The sequence below is a fragment of the Dermacentor albipictus genome, chromosome 1 (assembly GCF_038994185.2).
Source record: "Dermacentor albipictus isolate Rhodes 1998 colony chromosome 1, USDA_Dalb.pri_finalv2, whole genome shotgun sequence".
In the NCBI taxonomy this organism is placed as follows: Eukaryota; Metazoa; Arthropoda; class Arachnida; order Ixodida; family Ixodidae; genus Dermacentor; species Dermacentor albipictus.
This window is the reverse complement of record NC_091821.1, coordinates 47,460,235-47,477,074: the sequence shown is the minus strand read 5'-3', so window position 1 is coordinate 47,477,074 and position 16,840 is coordinate 47,460,235. Positions and strand designations below refer to the sequence as shown.

General features: G+C 47.5%; 1 protein-coding gene across 7 annotated transcripts in view; it reads left to right on the top strand.

Moving 5' to 3' along the window:
• The window catches only part of LOC135905831 (cholesterol 7-desaturase nvd-like), a 61,801-nt gene extending 46,983 nt beyond the window's left edge, over positions 1–14,818 (top strand). For all 7 annotated transcript variants that reach the window (XM_065436890.1, XM_070520711.1, XM_065436900.1 and 4 more), the window contains 2 exons: positions 6,806–7,150; positions 14,540–14,818. In XM_065436890.1, coding sequence (XP_065292962.1) covers positions 6,806–7,150; positions 14,540–14,701 — 507 coding nt within the window. In that variant the 3' untranslated portion in view covers positions 14,702–14,818. The remainder of the gene's footprint in view (positions 1–6,805; positions 7,151–14,539) is intronic.
• Positions 14,819–16,840: the final 2,022 nt, after the last annotated feature.

The following is a 16,840-nucleotide window of genomic DNA, read 5'->3' as shown; positions in this document are numbered from 1 at the left end:
CGGGACATTACCCGGATGTACCGAGAGGAAAGGTGCAAACTGCCAGAACCGCACCCCAAACTCATCAGGCAACAACAGACGATCCTGCGTCGAGCGCAGGCGGGATCGCTCGCGCATTCCGTACTGATGAACCGCATGTACCCTGCGGAATGCGATACGCTCTGTCCTTTTTGCAGAAGAGAAAAGGGCACCCTGCCGCACGTCTTGGCAGAGTGCACAGAACTCAAGGCCCCCCCTCCTCCCCTTCCCACCAACACCCCCAATCCCCAACCCCTTGCGCGATGGGAGACCTTGTTATCCAGCCCCGCCCTACCGATTCAGCTCGCACTGACGGACAGGGGCCAGGAGCTGCTGGAAACATATGGGTCCCGTAACTAGGGAACCACCCCGTCTGGTGCCTGCGTGCACCACCGATTTATTTCGGGCCCAGTGAATGTTGCTTCATCATCATCCCAGTGGTCGTGAGTTCGACCACCAATGGTGGCACCATCAATTTTGGTGCTATTGAATTTTGGTCTCCTCAAAGGTCGATGGATCGACTCCCCCCAAGGACGTGGGTTGGAGTGCCTTCCTTAAGTTTACGTTATTAAACACCAAAGCTTGTGGGTTCGACTCCCGCAAAAGGTCGTGAGTGCGAGTGCCTTAATTAACTATATCTTAATTAACTGTGCCTTAACTTCGCCTTCATTAACACCGAATGTCTTACATTTAGGTGCACGTTAAAGAGCCCAGGTGGTCGAAATTTCCGGAGTCCTCCACTATGGCGTGTCTCATAATCAGAAAGTGGTTTTGGGACGTAAAGCCCCATAATATTTTTAACACCAAATGTTGGGGGTTCGACTTCGATCAATGGTCGTTGGTTCGGGAATCAATGGTGGCACCACCAATTTTCGTGCCATTCAATTTTGGTTCCACCAAAGGTCGAAGGTTCGACTCTCACCAAAGCTTGCTGGTCCGAGTGCCTTAAATAAATTTGCCTTAACACCACAGGTCGTGCTAACGTTTCTCCTTCGCCTCGGTTGCACGCTTTCTTATAAATTGATGGCCTAATTCGCCCTGATTAACACCAAACCTCGTGGGTTCGACTCCCACTAAAGGTCATGGGTCTTGATTAAATTGATCTTAATTAACACCACAGGTATTGAACTCGACTCCCTACGAATTTTGGTGCCGTAAATTTTGGAGCCATAACGCCGTCATAATGCAACGCCGGTCATCGGACTTTTCGTTCCGTGAGCCGTCTAAGGCTTTCGCCTTAAGAAAATAGTTGGGTGTATACATAAACGAAAGAAACATATACCCGTACATCCACATACATAATGTGAGGATGAAGAGGAGCGCAGCTATAATGAAAAATAGAACATTTTGGGGCTACACTAAAGATGAGGTGGTGCGAGAAATTCGGAAAGGAGTGATAGTGTTAGCGCTAAATGCTTGCGAATCACATTTTGTGATTAAAGTCAGAGGTATTGTCATGGTTTGGAGGTAACCAAAGCTCGGTGGGCCGACTTACATCGGCGGCCCACGCTAAAGCCACACATGAGGCAGTGCAGGGTTCCATGGGTTCGCCCTCTTTTGTAGCCAGAGAAGGGCAGAGCAGAATTAGTTTTGAAGAAAGAGTCAGGGACATGGATGAAAAGAAGTGGACGGCTAAAGTGCACGCGTATCTCAGGATGGAGGAAGAGGTCAAGAAAGCTGGCAACCAAGTACAGGGTAAGTGAAAGTGTAAATGGACATACCGGATTCATGAATCGAAAGTGAGAGAAAGAGATATAGTAAACTGGATGCAAACGATGGAAACAAAAAAGTTAATGGAAATTGCAAGAAAAAGGAGAGGAGAAAATTTCTACTACAATACAACGGGCAGTGCTTTGCTATTTGAGGCCCGTGCTGCCGGAGGACCGAAAACATACCGGATCAAATATTCGAAACGGGATGAGGCATTTGCCTGCTGCAGCAGGAGTCCAGATACGTTTCGGCAAGTCATAATGGAATGCCGATATGTTCACTTAGCAATACCCGCAGGGAACGTCCATTTCCCACAAGTGTTGGGATTCAAAGCTGGCGCAAACATTAACTGGGGAGCGATCGGAGATGGTTGTTCGAAACTCGCGGTCAGTTTCCGTTCAGTTTCCCCTCACGCTTGTCCCCTAGGCCGCGCCGAACCGTCAGCCGCCCGCGGCTGACGGTTCGGTCAGCGTTCGAGGTAAACAAGAGACGTTTAGACTAAAATCCCTAGATCGGCTTTTGCCAAGTAGCGACAAGTTCCTCCTCTCCTACTACGCTCTTCCTTGCGGCTCGCGTCGGCCGTCATGTTCTTAACGCGCTCCGGCGCCGCGGTTGTACGCGCTGTATGCACATGAGCGCAGCATTTGCAGTCACGGCTTTGCTGTGAGAAGCACTAAAGAGACGTGGCAAATGAGTTAAGTACTGACAAGTAGGGAAACGTGCCAGTAATACGTTCCAGCTGTTATTTAAGTGCATTTTTTTGCCGTAGACGGCGCGAGCGGTGAAACAGCGTAGTAGTAGTGCAGCCGCGTAGTTCGCGAGGGAACAGTGCACGCGCGCATGTTTGTATATGCAGAGTGTTATTGCCGATGTTTCGAACAGTCGCTCGTAGGTAGTACAATTCAGAACTGTGCCTACAGCTCTGTATATGAAGTGCGTTATTGCAGATGTTTCCAATGATCACTTGCGCGTGGTACAATTCAGAACTGTACCAGAACACTCGCGTGCAAGCGGTGCAAACTTATTTTCGTACTCAGTAAACAGAGCGCGTAGCTCTTCCCTGTCCTTGCTCACCTTCCTCAGTCCCTCTCCTTGCCATCTTCTCCCTATCCCTTTTATTTATGCCGGCCGCAGTTTGTGTGCGCAAAACCTCAGATAGCAATTGCCACGGCTGGCAGCGTCCTTTCCTTTCGTTTTGTACTCTAATAAAACCACTACCGAATCTCCTGTATATTGCTGTTTAAATATTCAACAATAGCTCAACTAAGCGTTTTTAAGTAAGATGTCGCGCTGCGCGGTTACGCGTTATTCGCGCTCGGGAACGAACCCGGTCATTTGCCGGTCATAGCCGAATCTGGTTAGCGCTATTCAGACTGATGCTGGGCTTTTCGAAGCGTGCATTGCGCCCGCAGTTGTACTATCTGTGATTGAATACACTTAAATCATTGTCTTGAGGCGAACAATGAAACATTGCCGCTGCGGGCAGCAAGAAGCGTCCGGAAGGGTACGCTGACTTCCAGCAAACAGCGACAGACATACAGAAGTCACCTTCACTGAAAATCCGTAGCCGACACAACTGCAGAAGGAAGAAAACAAGCGTGCTAGCGTCGTCTAACTCAGCAGCTGGACTGGCCCAGGAAGAACATGGCGGACGGAAGAAGCTTCCAGCGGGAAGTTGGCGCTGTCTGATAAAGTGCGTCGGCGGCACCGCAAACGTTTTCGGTAGATCGCTTTTATAGCTCATAAAAGGACTTTCGTTTAGACTACCACCAGTAGATAAAGAATAGCAAAGAGATAGACACAGCGGGGGTCGTTATATAGACAGGCTTTAACGAAGGGAAGAAACGAAGAAAAGGAAGAAACGAAGAAACGAAGAAAGGGAAGATCAAGGAGAGACGGCCAAAATGCTTGACTGCACTATATGCACTACAACCTGAATACCGAAAGCAGCCTTGGTGATTTTTTGTCACCGTCCCGTTTCGAAGATGATGTCAAAAAAATCATTATTACCATGTTAATAAGAGAGAATGTAGAGGGGTCAACAGGAAGGCATTATCTCGTTTACTATCTTGCATTTTAGAAATACACGGTGGTGCATGGTAGGAGAGTTAGGCAGCGGCAAGAGAATATTGTAAACACTTGCGAGCAAAGACAGACAGGTAGGACACGTGGCAGCCTTGCATGCATTCGAACACGGGGCTGCTTGATAGCAGGAGCACCAGTGCTTACATTGGCTGCTGATGGGGCGATTGGTGAGGCCGTTGCTATATCTTCTTTTAGAGCAGTCACTCTTTGTTCGAAAGGTTGACTAGAGTAAACAGTTACTGGCGTGTTTGTGTAGTTTAACTAAAGCTTTTCTTCTGATATTACAGTTTCACTAGTAGGTCGTTTAGAGGCCTGCAGATGCTAAGACCAAGCTTTCCTTGTCGCACGACCCGTTCGAACGCATTTGACACGTTCATAATTGTTGCATGCTGCCGCTTGTTGCGACGTAACATCGAGGTATACTGGGTTCTTGAAATTGTGAATATGGTGTTTACTTCGACACATTAAACAGATGATTGCTATGCCCCCGTAACATATTCCCCTATTCTATGTTTATGGCGGTAATGTCACACGGCTGCTCTAAAGATTGCTTCTATTGCGCCGCAGCACAACAGGCAGTCGACTCTAATTAGCGGCGATGCATTGCGCACATTTCTTCTATAAGTGAATTAATGAGGCGTTACACCAACCACTACAAATACCAAAAAGATCAGCGAGTCTGGCATATGCATTTTCATGTTGCTGTCGCTTTTTGCTGGACTTGGCGCCTAATTCTGCTGGCTGGGCTACTTGCACCGTATCCGGAACAGAAGTATGGCTACGAAAAAAAAAAGGCAGTGACCGAAAGCGCACGGCCGCACTCAAGGCAGCCAGGTGACACAATTGGGTCAGGCTGCAGCAGGTGTATCTGTCCTTTGCTTCCTGACAGCAGACATTAACGGTCGCAGCGTCACCTCCAAAAGGAAGATGCTGTCCCTGTACACACAAAGCTTATAAACACTGTGCGCATCGTTTCCTTTCAGCTTGAAGACAAGGTCTTCTTTGGCGGCTCCACACGGGTTTGGCGCCCGTGGTATCTGCGGATCTATCGGGCCTTTTGGTCACAAAACAGGCCCTTTCGCGCATCCAGAGCATTGTGGCGAGTCGCAAAAGCTATCAAAATGTAGGTCTTAATGATGCAAGCGAGAATTAGTCGCAGAGTAGGTAAAATATATGGTACGGGAGTAATTAGCGCTAAGAAAGTAGAAAAATTGCACCATATACTGCGCTGTCTTGGAGATCGGCGTACCTGGCCTCTTGGCTAAAAACTGGCCTTTTCGCGTCTCCAGGGTCTAATATCGAATTGAAAGAAACCAAGGCGTGTCAACCAAAATCGACGCGAATGAAGACAACGTCGCCAAGAACAACGCAAAAATAAAGCTAATGAAAACTAGAAATGAAATAAATAAATAGAGGGTCCGGAAAAAGAGATTGATCTGACAATGGAACGAAAAAAAATACCATAAATAATGCAAAAATATCATGCAATTATGGAACATTGAATCATCTTTAATTCTCCCATTTGAGTGCCTACAAATGCATATACCGCGCACGTCTGCTTTGTCTTCTTTCGCTTCGACGTTGGTTGATACATTTTTTTTTGCTGTTTGACTAGCTGTCTCTTTGCAGACGTGCGTACGGTATGCTCAGCGACCTCTGCTAACTCAAAAGCAGCTGTGGCCTCTACTCAGCGTCCCAGCCAAAAGCGGGTCACGTCAGCTGCGGTTTCACAACATTGCGTTCAGCTTTCCGCCAAAAGCTCACCGTCAGTGGGCGTTGGGCTGAACTGAATGATATTTCATGCCTCCGAGGGCACAATGTCTAGACTGCACGTGTCGGGCTTGTACAGCTGGGATGAACATTCAATTTCACTTATTTTCACGTGGTCCGCAATTGTTTTCCAGACGACTGCACTCAACAGCAGCAATAGCACACTAGGCACTAACTGTAACGACTAAAGCGTCACATGTTAGGGCACGCATTCAGTAAGTAGTTGCTGCGATAAAGTGCGCAGGATTCTAGAAGTGATTAAAAAAGCACGCAAGAACTACTATATATATAATACACTGCAAGCAAGCTTACACGCTCTCGTGGTAAATTCTTCAACTCATCATTCATCGGCGCACCACCCTTATGCTTTGTGCCTGCACTACTAAATTTCGTTCACCGACAGTTAGGCGCTGTTCACCTTGTGCATTGTCACATAGCTTACAGTTGTCACCAGAAAAAAAGAAAGCTGCACTTTCGCCCGAAAGGCCAAGCATCGCTTGTGGTAGCAAATTAGGGAACATTTATGCGAAGTAAGGCTAGTAGTTTTTTCAGCCGTATACACTTTTAAACATAGGCATGCGAACTAAATTAACAACCATGGTGTCGTGCGCGCGCAAGCAAACATGAACACATCTTACTCGATGACCGCGAAAACTCACTATCAGAATGCTGGAATGAGGAAGCGCGTCAGCAGCTGCGAGCGAACTGACCTTAATGTGCTTCTCGCATCAATGCAAACTAAGCCGCGAAAACACAGCGCGTGGTTGGCTCTGTCCCCGTCGCAGAAAGCTTTGAAGCTACAGAGGCCCGGGCGAGCGCCGCCCGCAGTACAACCCCCCCCCCCCCCCCCCCACCTTCGTCCTCCCACATACAGCGTACATTGTCCCCGTCGCAGATGGCTTTCAAGATACAGCCGCCTGGAGCAGAGCGCGCCCCCCTCCCTACCCTCCCCCCGGAGCCTTGCGCGCGACAGAAGACGGTGCGCTCCCTCTCCGCTTTCCTCTCTCTCGTGCGCAATATTGAGCCGCAATCGCCAGCTCACCCTCGCACGCTTTCACTCACACATACAGCATACGGCGTGCGACGACGATTTTATCGCCCTTGGACTGTATACGGAACCTCACGGCGACGGCAGAAATGCGCTTGGAGTGTCCATATATACGCCATCTACTGATCTTCTTATCATGTTCTCTGTAACAAACGCTATCTGCGTTCCATGCAGGAATTCACGAGGCGACCCAGAGATTCGTGGCTGTGTCGCCTAATGGAGCTCAAGTGGGACGCGAAATTTGCAGTGGCCGGTGAGGAGGTCTCCGCGTCGTTGTCCATACAAATGTCGCTGATGGGATGGAAGCCCAAGTTCGCTCAATGCCGAGGCGTCGTGAGGCAGGTGGGCCCGGCTCTGACCATTGTCACGGTCCGCAACATTTTCGGAGAATTCGTTGCGGTGGTTTCGGCGACGCCGGAGGCTCCATTTCGAACGCGCATTGTTCACCGCTCTTATGGGAGACCTGGGCTCTTGTCCTGGTTTTGGTGCCACGCAGCAGAACATGGTATCAGCAACATGGTGAGTATGTGCCTCGGTTGATATTGATGGGTGGCTCCTAGTCACTGAAAGAGAGATTGGCAGTTGTTTTACGTGCAGATATCAACAACACTTGAGCGTTCTCCGTGGCACTTCGGTCACGTGCTCTAAACGTCGCTGCTGGGAATTGTGCTTGTGTCTGCAAATGAACGTTGCAGATTTGAATGCATGCGTTAGCAACAACTCGGTTACCGACACCTTGCGAATCTGTCTTTAAAGAAATTGTGATGGACTGTACTATTGCCATCAGTGACTGCGTTCAACTTATATGCTGGTGTAAGCGTTTTAGCAGCGAACAGTTATTCTAAAGCAGTCATATTGTTAAATTTATCTCAATCAGGAGTAGTTCTACGCTGAAATGTTCAGAATTCTTCTTGGTAGAAAACGCTGTCTCAAGATGTCGCCACTAGTTTTCCTGGTTCCATTTCTTTATTGGGCCAATGTGGAGGTGTTTTTGAAGTGAACGCAGAACTTAACCTCGCCTTCCCCACTTCCAAGGCGTGTGCGCAAAACTCGCACGCCTCCCCTCGCGAGATCGTCGGCAGAGAGAGGGAGAACTTAACTGTACGAAGTGGTTCAGTATCAGAACATGTGCTGTCCACAAAGAGTAGCCACTTTTTCGGCAATCAGGAGTGAGCTGACACCGACGCGTACGTATGACGTCACCACTGAAGTCAAAAGAGAAAGCTACTCTAAAGATGTTCAGCTTAGTGTATTTTTTTTTCTTACGGAAAGTTACTTCTATGCTTTCATTTGAAGTGGAAGCCGTCGGCCGCAATAAACTGCAAGCGAGATGGTTTGTTGCTTGCTGTGGCTGGTTGTGTTGTCTTGCGAGGCAGCGAAAATTTATAAACAACGGCTTCAATTTACTTGGCTGTCCTTATGAAATAGCTGGCAGAGGTCACTCTCGCATCGAGTTGAGCATGAACGGATTGGAAAGGAGGAATGCTTTATTGTCTGGAATACCTGTCGTCCGTGAGCACACTCGCCTGTTGAGTGTGCGTGGGGCAAACCTGCTAACGGCCCTTTAAAGGAAGTGGCTGACGGCGTTGTGACACTGAGAAAACACAATACTAGCTCTCCCCTTCACATACCGAAAATGTTTCGCATATGCCTTAATTCAGCCTCTGAAAACTGCCCAATGCGTGCCTGGTTTCGATGAAGGTTTAACGAGGGCTCCTATTGGTCAGGTGCGTGCATTGTTGAAGAAAAAGGCCTCACAAATTTCTTGCAAGCACATATGGCTGCTATTTTTTGGATTTCGAGGTGTAATTCGACCATGAATATCTCGAATTAGGCGCGATATTCAAGATTAGAAAAGTAGGGGGCATTTAAATGGCTCAGATCTCCACAACCAACTTTGGGTCATCCAGCAAACTCGAGAAGCTACCGAGAAACAGGGTCTCTGCGGCCTCTTGCGTGGCCTAGACACATACCATCAATTTGCAGGATAGTAAATGAAGTTGTCACACACACAGATAAAATGTAACTGCCTTCGAATTTCCCATATGAACTGCCCCGAGGGCTCTAAAACGGTCAATTAAATTTTGCTCGTTAATTATTCTTCTCGTGCGTTATTAGCGGCAAAGTATGTCGGCCTTGACGGGAAATAAACCTGCAAAAATGCCCCTTACGCTACGCTAACAACCTTTTTATAATAAAACTGTATAAGAAAGGTGCGCGCACTGTTCAAGAAGGCCTCACATGCTTCTTACACAACTCGCATGACTACCATTGCTTGGTTTGAGCGTTGTAATTAGATTGTGAATATCTCAAATCAGGCGCGATTTTCAACATAAAAAAATTAGGGGTGCATTAAAATGTGACCGTCTTCAAATGATCCATATAAATTATTTGTTTTGCACACATATACACATATACACAGGTAACAGGAAAGTGAAAGCAAGGAGCAGGCTGGCAACTGCCACCGGAAGGGGCACAACGCCTGCCTACTCTTCTGAAGGGAGGCGACAGCAACACAGAAATGGAAGATAGGAAGGAAGGGAGGAAAAAGGAAAAAGGAAAGGAGAGCAACAGGAAAAATCTAAAGACCAAAGTAGAACACGGCAACAGGACAAATCTAAAGACTAAAGTAGAACTCTGCAGCCGGAATTAAAGTGACGCCGCGTCGAACAGCCTCCACAATTATCAACCACGTCCATGGCTAGTTCGCTATGCGGCTGATTGTGTTCTCCACGATGAGACGCCAAGTGAAGCTGCACGTAATCACCGTTTCACGTAATCACCTGCACGTAATCACCGGTTCACAATATACACTACAAGGTGTTTGAACCCGCCACCTCCCATCTTCGAAGGAAGAAGCGTTAGGGTACAGTACTGATCACACACAGTAGGGCCGGTCACTAAAGGTCACGCTACAACTGAATGTCGAATGTTCATGCTACAAACGTGAACCTAAGTTAGTTAGGTCTATAAAGGTTAGTAGGGCGCGATGGGCCTGATCACGTTTAGATGCACAGCCACTGGGGTATAAACATTCCTCGAGTGTCGCACACCGCAGGCCAAGGAGATGATAGTTTCTCACTAGTGACATGCGCTGCGCACTGAAAGCGGGACACTCAAGTATAAGGTGCTGAAGTGTCTCGTAACAGCCACAAGACGTACACAATGGACTTTCCGCACGCCCATGTCTGTATAAACGTTCGTGCACGTTCACGCAGCCAACCCTCAGCTTGAGCAGTTGTGCTCTAGCGCGACGAGGCAAGCCTCGACCACGAACACGGGGCGGGAACGTTCCATTTGCGACGCGCTGATCTGGATGCTGCTTGAGTAGGTGGCGACGAATCAGCAGACGAGCGTCATCAAGCTTGCACGTAATTTCTGGGCAGTCACAGTTGTTATGAGCGCAACTTGAAGCGAGCCGATCAGCCTCTTCATTTCCGGCGATTCCTACGTGTGAAGGTATCCATTGAGCAATGAGACATACCCCACGTGATGTAATTTTGCTCGCAGAGTCATTAATGCTGCGCACAAGTGGACAATCAAGCTGACTACGTTGTAACCTGCTAAGGGCAGCACGGGAGTCCGTAAAGATGACAACCTTCGATGTAATTAAATCCTCTTGCACGTTTTTCAGTGCAACATTAATCGCTGCTAGTTCCGCAGTTGTTGACGAAGTTGGATGAGGTATTTGAAAGATACGTGGTATTTCTGTTGAAGGGCAGTAAAAAGCTGCAGAGGCGCCTTGACCGTCGTTGTGTACAGATGCATCCGTGAAAACTTGCAGATAATCCGGAAACTTTTCGAACAAGTGAGACTGAGTCAATTGAAATATTGCCGAAACAGCCATATCAGACTTTTTGTGCATGTCAGGGATTGTGAGGAAAATGGGGAATACGTGTTTCGTGATACCTTTTGGAGGCGGAGACGTATCTGAAGCAGCATGTTCAGAAATGGTAGTGATTTCCATAAATAATGCCGCCATTTTTCCCATGCGAGATAATTGGCGGTGAATCAGACGATCAAGGAGCGATTGACCATTCGATGCGCGGTGCAGACGCTCAATCTGATACAGAGCTCTCTGATCTGCTTGCAGCCTCAGGGGTAACTGATGCGCTTCAGTAAGTAATGCAATAGATTGCGCCTCACGAGGTAATCCAAGCATTCGTCGAAGGGCAACGCGATGATCTCGCTCCAGTTGGGCCATCAAACTGGGTGGTATGTTCAAAATTGGTAATGCGTACAGCATGCCTGAGAGTACAGATGACTGGTACACCTGAAGAGCCGTTGTTTGGTCGCAACCAGCACCTCGAGCAGTTAAGGCGGCCACATACTTAAGAAGGGAGTGCGATTTGCGTCGTACAGATTTAACGGCAGGACGCCAAGAGATGCGATCATCCACAATTGAGCCCAAATAACGGTGTTGTCGCACCAAGTTTATAGGCGTTTCGTCAAGATACAGTCGGCTCATTGTTCGACGAGCGCGTTGTTTAGGGTGATATGCTATTGCAGCCGACTTAGCAGGTGATATGAGCAGGCCAACGTCACCCAACTACTCCAAAGTAGCGTTAAGAGCTCTTTGCAAGCTTGCACGAAGTCTCGGACCAAGGTGCGAAGGGCCGCTTATCCACAGAGCAATGTCATCTGCGTAGACAGCTATGCTCACAGGGAAGTCAGTGTCTCGAGGCAAACGACTTGGAAGCGCGGCTAGTGCCGCGTTAAACAAAAGCGGTGATAATACGCTGCCCTGTGGAACACCACACGTCACATTTCGGTATTCACTAGTTACTCCTCCGACACGCACTTTCATCCGGCGCTCCGACAGAAAATTATGCACAAACTGGAGCAGACGACCCGAAATTCCCGCGGTTGCAAGAGCGAAAATAATCGCCTTATGCGGAACTGAATCGAAAGCTTGCTGTATGTCCAGGAAGAGCATGTAGGCGGAATGCTTGTTTTCTTTAGCAAATTCGAGTGCTGAGACGAGGTCTGATATGCTGTCCAGAGCCGAACGGCGGCGACGAAAGCCACTCATGACATCAGGGAAAAAATTCAGCTCCTTTAGCCTGACATCTAAGCGAAACAAGACCATTCGTTCCATTACCTTGATGATGTTTCAAGTTAGGGATATTGGTCGGTAGGACTTCAGGTGCCTTGCCGGACGCCTGGGCTTTAAAATTGGTATTACCACGGACGATTTCCACTCAGCAGGGATTACACCGGTTCTCCATACTTCGTTATACTCGTCCATTATACGGTCATGGAAACTCTTATCAACGTTCCGCAATGCTTGATACGTCACACCATCTGCGCCTGGAGCAGTGCGGCGTTTGGAGAGGCTCAGCGCGTGTCGCAGCTCCTCAAGAGTGAAATCTGCCTCGTCCATCTGGCAAGCTGGACCGTAGGAAGCGATTACGGTGTTGTGACTTGTCAAACAAGGAAGGTCGCTAATTGTGGTGTCACTGGATGCATGAGAGACGAAAAGGTCTGCAAATGCCTCTGCTATTACTTTTGGTGACTGGCCAGTCGCTATGCTCAATGTAGCCGTAGGATTCTTGCAGATTTCAGGAGTGCGGAGAGCCTTCAGTATGCGCCATACATTTCCAAAACCACTTCCAGTATGCAACGAACTACACAAAGCTTCCGAGGTCTTGCGACGAAGCTGTTTTGTATGCCGCCGTATGGCTGCATCAAGGCGATTGTATATAGTCCAGTCGGCGCGTCCTTTAGAGCGCTGCGCCCGTCTCACCTCGGACACACACACCTCGGAGGCTCACAGTAACAGCGGCACACTCAAACTCATCGTCACAGATGCCGTCTGTGTCAATAACCGCGAAGTCCAAGTCAGCACGAACGTACACTGATGCTTTTGAAGCATTGCGCGTATGTGCCGCCTCCACACACTGGAAAGAGCCACAAGCTCGTTCCGCGCATCGAGTGTTACTGTGGACACCCACGAAGCCTGGCAATCGATATTCGTCTTTCCTGACGTTAGTTTCCTGAAGCGCTACAATGTCTGGTGGAGTCTTCATAGCGACTAGTCGAACGACTAAATCTGCGTGCCGCGGTCGCATCGACCTGACCTTCCATTGCAGCACAAAGGGGCGAGGCTGCTGACAACTGTTAGAATTGTTTCCGGTAAAACGTCTAGCGAAGGCCGTCGAGGACAGGAACGAGTGCCTCCAAAAGTTGCTCTGCTGCTGACGCTGCTGGTGTCTGGCGACCGGCGATTAGAGATCTTATGACGTTGACAAGCATCTTTAGAAGATTGACAAGTTGCACATCTTCGTTGGTTGATACCGGTTTAGGTACTGTGTTTGCAGTGCTTTCCTCTGTGGTCGAAGTCTTTGTAGATACTTGTTCCGGCGGTTTCGATGGAAGCGCTGGCCACGATGTGTCTGAGAGGCAGAAGGTCCGCCCCCCTGCTTTCTGATGCGTTGTTTCTTTGTCACTCTTTGAACGCGCTGCTTTTCCAGTCGCTGGGGCAGCACTACGGCGACGGGAGCTCTCATCTCCTGCTGCCTTCTTTATGGCTTTCTTTTTTAGTGCCTTTACTTCATTCTTCAATGAGGGACATCCTTTATCCTTTGCCAAATGTTCACCATTACAGTTAGGGCACCGATATGCCTGACTTTCACAGGAATCTACATGGTGATTTCCACCGCATTTGGCACAGACCAGATCTCTGGTGCAAAAGCCCTGAACATGACCAATCTTGAAACATTTATGGCATTGCAAAGGACGTGGTACGAAAGGTCGAACAGGATAGCGCACAAGTCCAGCCTTTATATGACTAGGCAGCTTTCCAGAGGCGAAAAGTATCTTCATACACTTTGATGTGCCCAGCCTTCGAACGCTAATTATTTTGCATGGTGGCGTGCAAACGATCATGGTCTTAAAAACGTCGTCTTTGAGATCCAAGTCCACATCAGATACGACACCAGCCACTATATTAGTACCCTGTGGTATGTAGGGACGTGTGTGGACCCCACAGATTTCAGACAAACCAAGTAGAGTTTGCACCATCTTATCATCAGTCGTGTCAACGGCAATGACATTTTTCCAGGGGTTCACGCGAACCTCTTGGATTAGTCCAGGGGCCAGTTTGAAGAAGAAATCATTAAGTTTTTGTCGAGAGATAGCATTCAGGCTTATCATCGCGTCGATGGGAATGAAAGCTACTGTCGTAGTCTTGATGGTGCTGTATATGATAGTCCCTTCACTTGAGGACGACGCCGGAGACGTCCGTCGTGGGCGGCGGTGCTTGACAGGTATGAAAGCATCCGAATCTTCCGATCTTGAGTCAGAAAGCTCGGAATCAGTAGCGTCGGACCTTACTGCCGAACTGAGCCGCTTCCGAGCCGCGGGCGGTCTATGCTGACCGCCATAAACAATTGCTCCGAGAGCACACGTACAAAGATAATTAAATTAAAAACACCATGTATCCTTAGACTGTAGACCTAAGTAGCATAATTTTCAGAAAATAGCGCAGTTTGCAATGTAACTCCTTGAATTTGTGTTTGCACTTGAATGCGTTATAACTCGGAATTACTTGCACTTAACAGCATTTATAATAGTAATAAGAGCTGTAACCATTTTTATGGAATTCTATGGTTTTTTTGTGGCTCACTTTACTGAGCGCAAGATGAAGGTAGCATGACTTTGTAGCACGCAGTAGTATTCTTCATGTGCGTCCGAAAGCAACCACGAGAGGGCTTACAGAAGCTCATGTACAGACGTGACATAGAGTCAATGTATGAGAATTCCTCCAACTGTGCAAGTGCAGCGCGAGTCCCAAGTAACAAACCAACCCTTGCATTTTCACTTCACCCGCTAGTCAGTTAATGATACTCTTATACATGTCTTCGCTGCTCGCAGGACTATAAATCCTGCTCGTAACTTCATTTGCAGATGGACAGAGACGTCACTCTATGGAATGAGAAGACCTTTAAGGAGCCTATTTTGTTGGATGAAGATAACAACATCAAGGAATTCGGAAATTGGTACAGCCAATTTTACAGCAAGAGCAGCCCGACATGGCAACAAGTGAAAGAAACAAGCTTGTCCTGGTGATACGGGGACGGCTGTGAATAGGAGTCAACTCTTTGTTCCTCTTATATTTATACGCTGATTGTAAGGTTTTTTGTTGCATAAGCATTCTTAGGGCACTTCACGTGCTTTCCTGGGCTATCTGTCTGTCTACGCTTGTCTTGTATGTGTGTTTGGAATGCGTGTTGCATGTAATGCTTTTCCTGTATTGGTATCGATGTGCTTTTCGCACGCAGGGGATTTTTTCTGAATATGTGATCGTGTGTATTTCGGAATATTTCGTGCTAGGGGTGGGCAAATGTTTGAAATCATACTCGATTTGACGTGTATTTGAGGGTCTCAAATATTAATTTCTACCGAATTCTAACAGGGTTGACAAGCGCTGTTGCAGTTCACAGGGAGAAAGACTGATGCATGTGGAGACTCTTCAGAATGAATTTGCTGCAGAGTCGCTGAAATTGCTAAGCAGAGGCAACATTTTATGAGCGGATGCATGGAGAAGGTGACTTCCGCAATTATTTCCATCCATCAAATGAGTAGGCGCAGGGACTTAGTGTTGAGTCAGTCTAACCATGTTTGTATTTCTTTGAAGGGGCCCTCAACCACTTTTTGTTGACGTGGATACAGGTATTTGAAGTGAAAATAGGCTATTTCAGAAATACTTTGCGCAAGAGGTACTCCAAAGCGTTCAGCAAAAGCGGAGTTATAGGTAATCCAACACGGCCTCCATTGTGTTTCCACTCCTTTTTCAATGCCTTGCACTGCAAATGCTACGGCGGAGTGGGGTATTCCCACAACGTTCCACCTTGATGATGTCACACCGTGGTGCGCAGTTAAAATTTCATATTGAATGGTAACGTAGACACCACGACATCCGATTTCGGTGCCTACGACGCGCTAAACGTGAGCCAAACGCCGTTGTCATCCCATGGGCGCAGTGCGCTTAATCAATGGACTCCTGACGGCAACCCGCGGCGGCCGTGGTATTTACGCTAAGTAATAGACAGCAGCTACCAATAGCAGCAACGTACGGGATCGACTTTATTATGAAAAAAAACTTCTAGAGGAAAATGAAGAGCAGGATTCTGTTCAAAAGAGAGCAATTGAAAGAAAAGTCATTTCGCGTTCCGCTTGTGGGCTCCAAGCACCGCGTACGACAGCTAAACTTGTCTGAGAGGTTCAAAACAGCGTGTGCTATCCGCGGACTACGCTATTTCACCAAGCCCGACGGGTGGTTCAAGGGCCCCTCTAAAGAGGTGTGCAGTGTTGTAGTATTAAACTTAGCCTCTTCAAGTATGACAACACTACAACATGCGTGTGGTGTTCTTTTTCTAATTACTATCGGTGCCATGAAGCACCAGCTGCAATCACGCGTCAATTTTTTTCATATATGCAACTTTCTCATTTGACCAGGCTTACAGAGTAACAGTATCACATGTATGAATTAACGTAAGTAAGCTTGTTTTGCCAAAGGGACTCCGTGCAACTCTGATACTACTTCAGTTATCTTAGAGATTGGAAATATTCAGTTCAATATTGAAACGTCCCTATATTTTACTGATTTTTTGTCGGTTGATGTAGCTGCAGAAAAGAAGCTTGTTATAACAGAATTAAGACGGCAAGCTGGACGAGTTGGTGTTTGAATATGGTCCTATGGGTGGGCAGCGCAACCCAGACGAAGGACGAGAGAAAGTACACAACACAAGCGCTAACCAGTTGTTAGTCTGCGCTCGTGTTGTGTACTGCCTCTCGTCCTTCGTACGGGTAGCGCTGCCCAGCCATAAGAACTTGTTATAACAAATGAACAATAGCTTATGTTGCTGTTTTCAGTGCTTTATTGGCACCCCAAATTTAGTTGTCACAAAAAGAAAATAATGGCAAGAAATGGCAATTAGAAACACTGTATGGTGAGCGCTAAGAGCACGATAGTGAAATGTTAAAAGCCCCATTAGTGTAGGGAGGAGCTACGCAGTTATCGAATCATCTCGAGGAGAATTATTGGAGCTATAAACTGCCAGCAAATTACCAAAATGTGTAACGTTGCGGTTCATTCCTGCATATAAACATTTACCATTGTGGCTGATGTCAACTTTTAGACAACAAAACATGTACAAGTGAAGTATTGTTTCCTGCTTTGCAGAAGTCGCAGTAATATTTACTAAG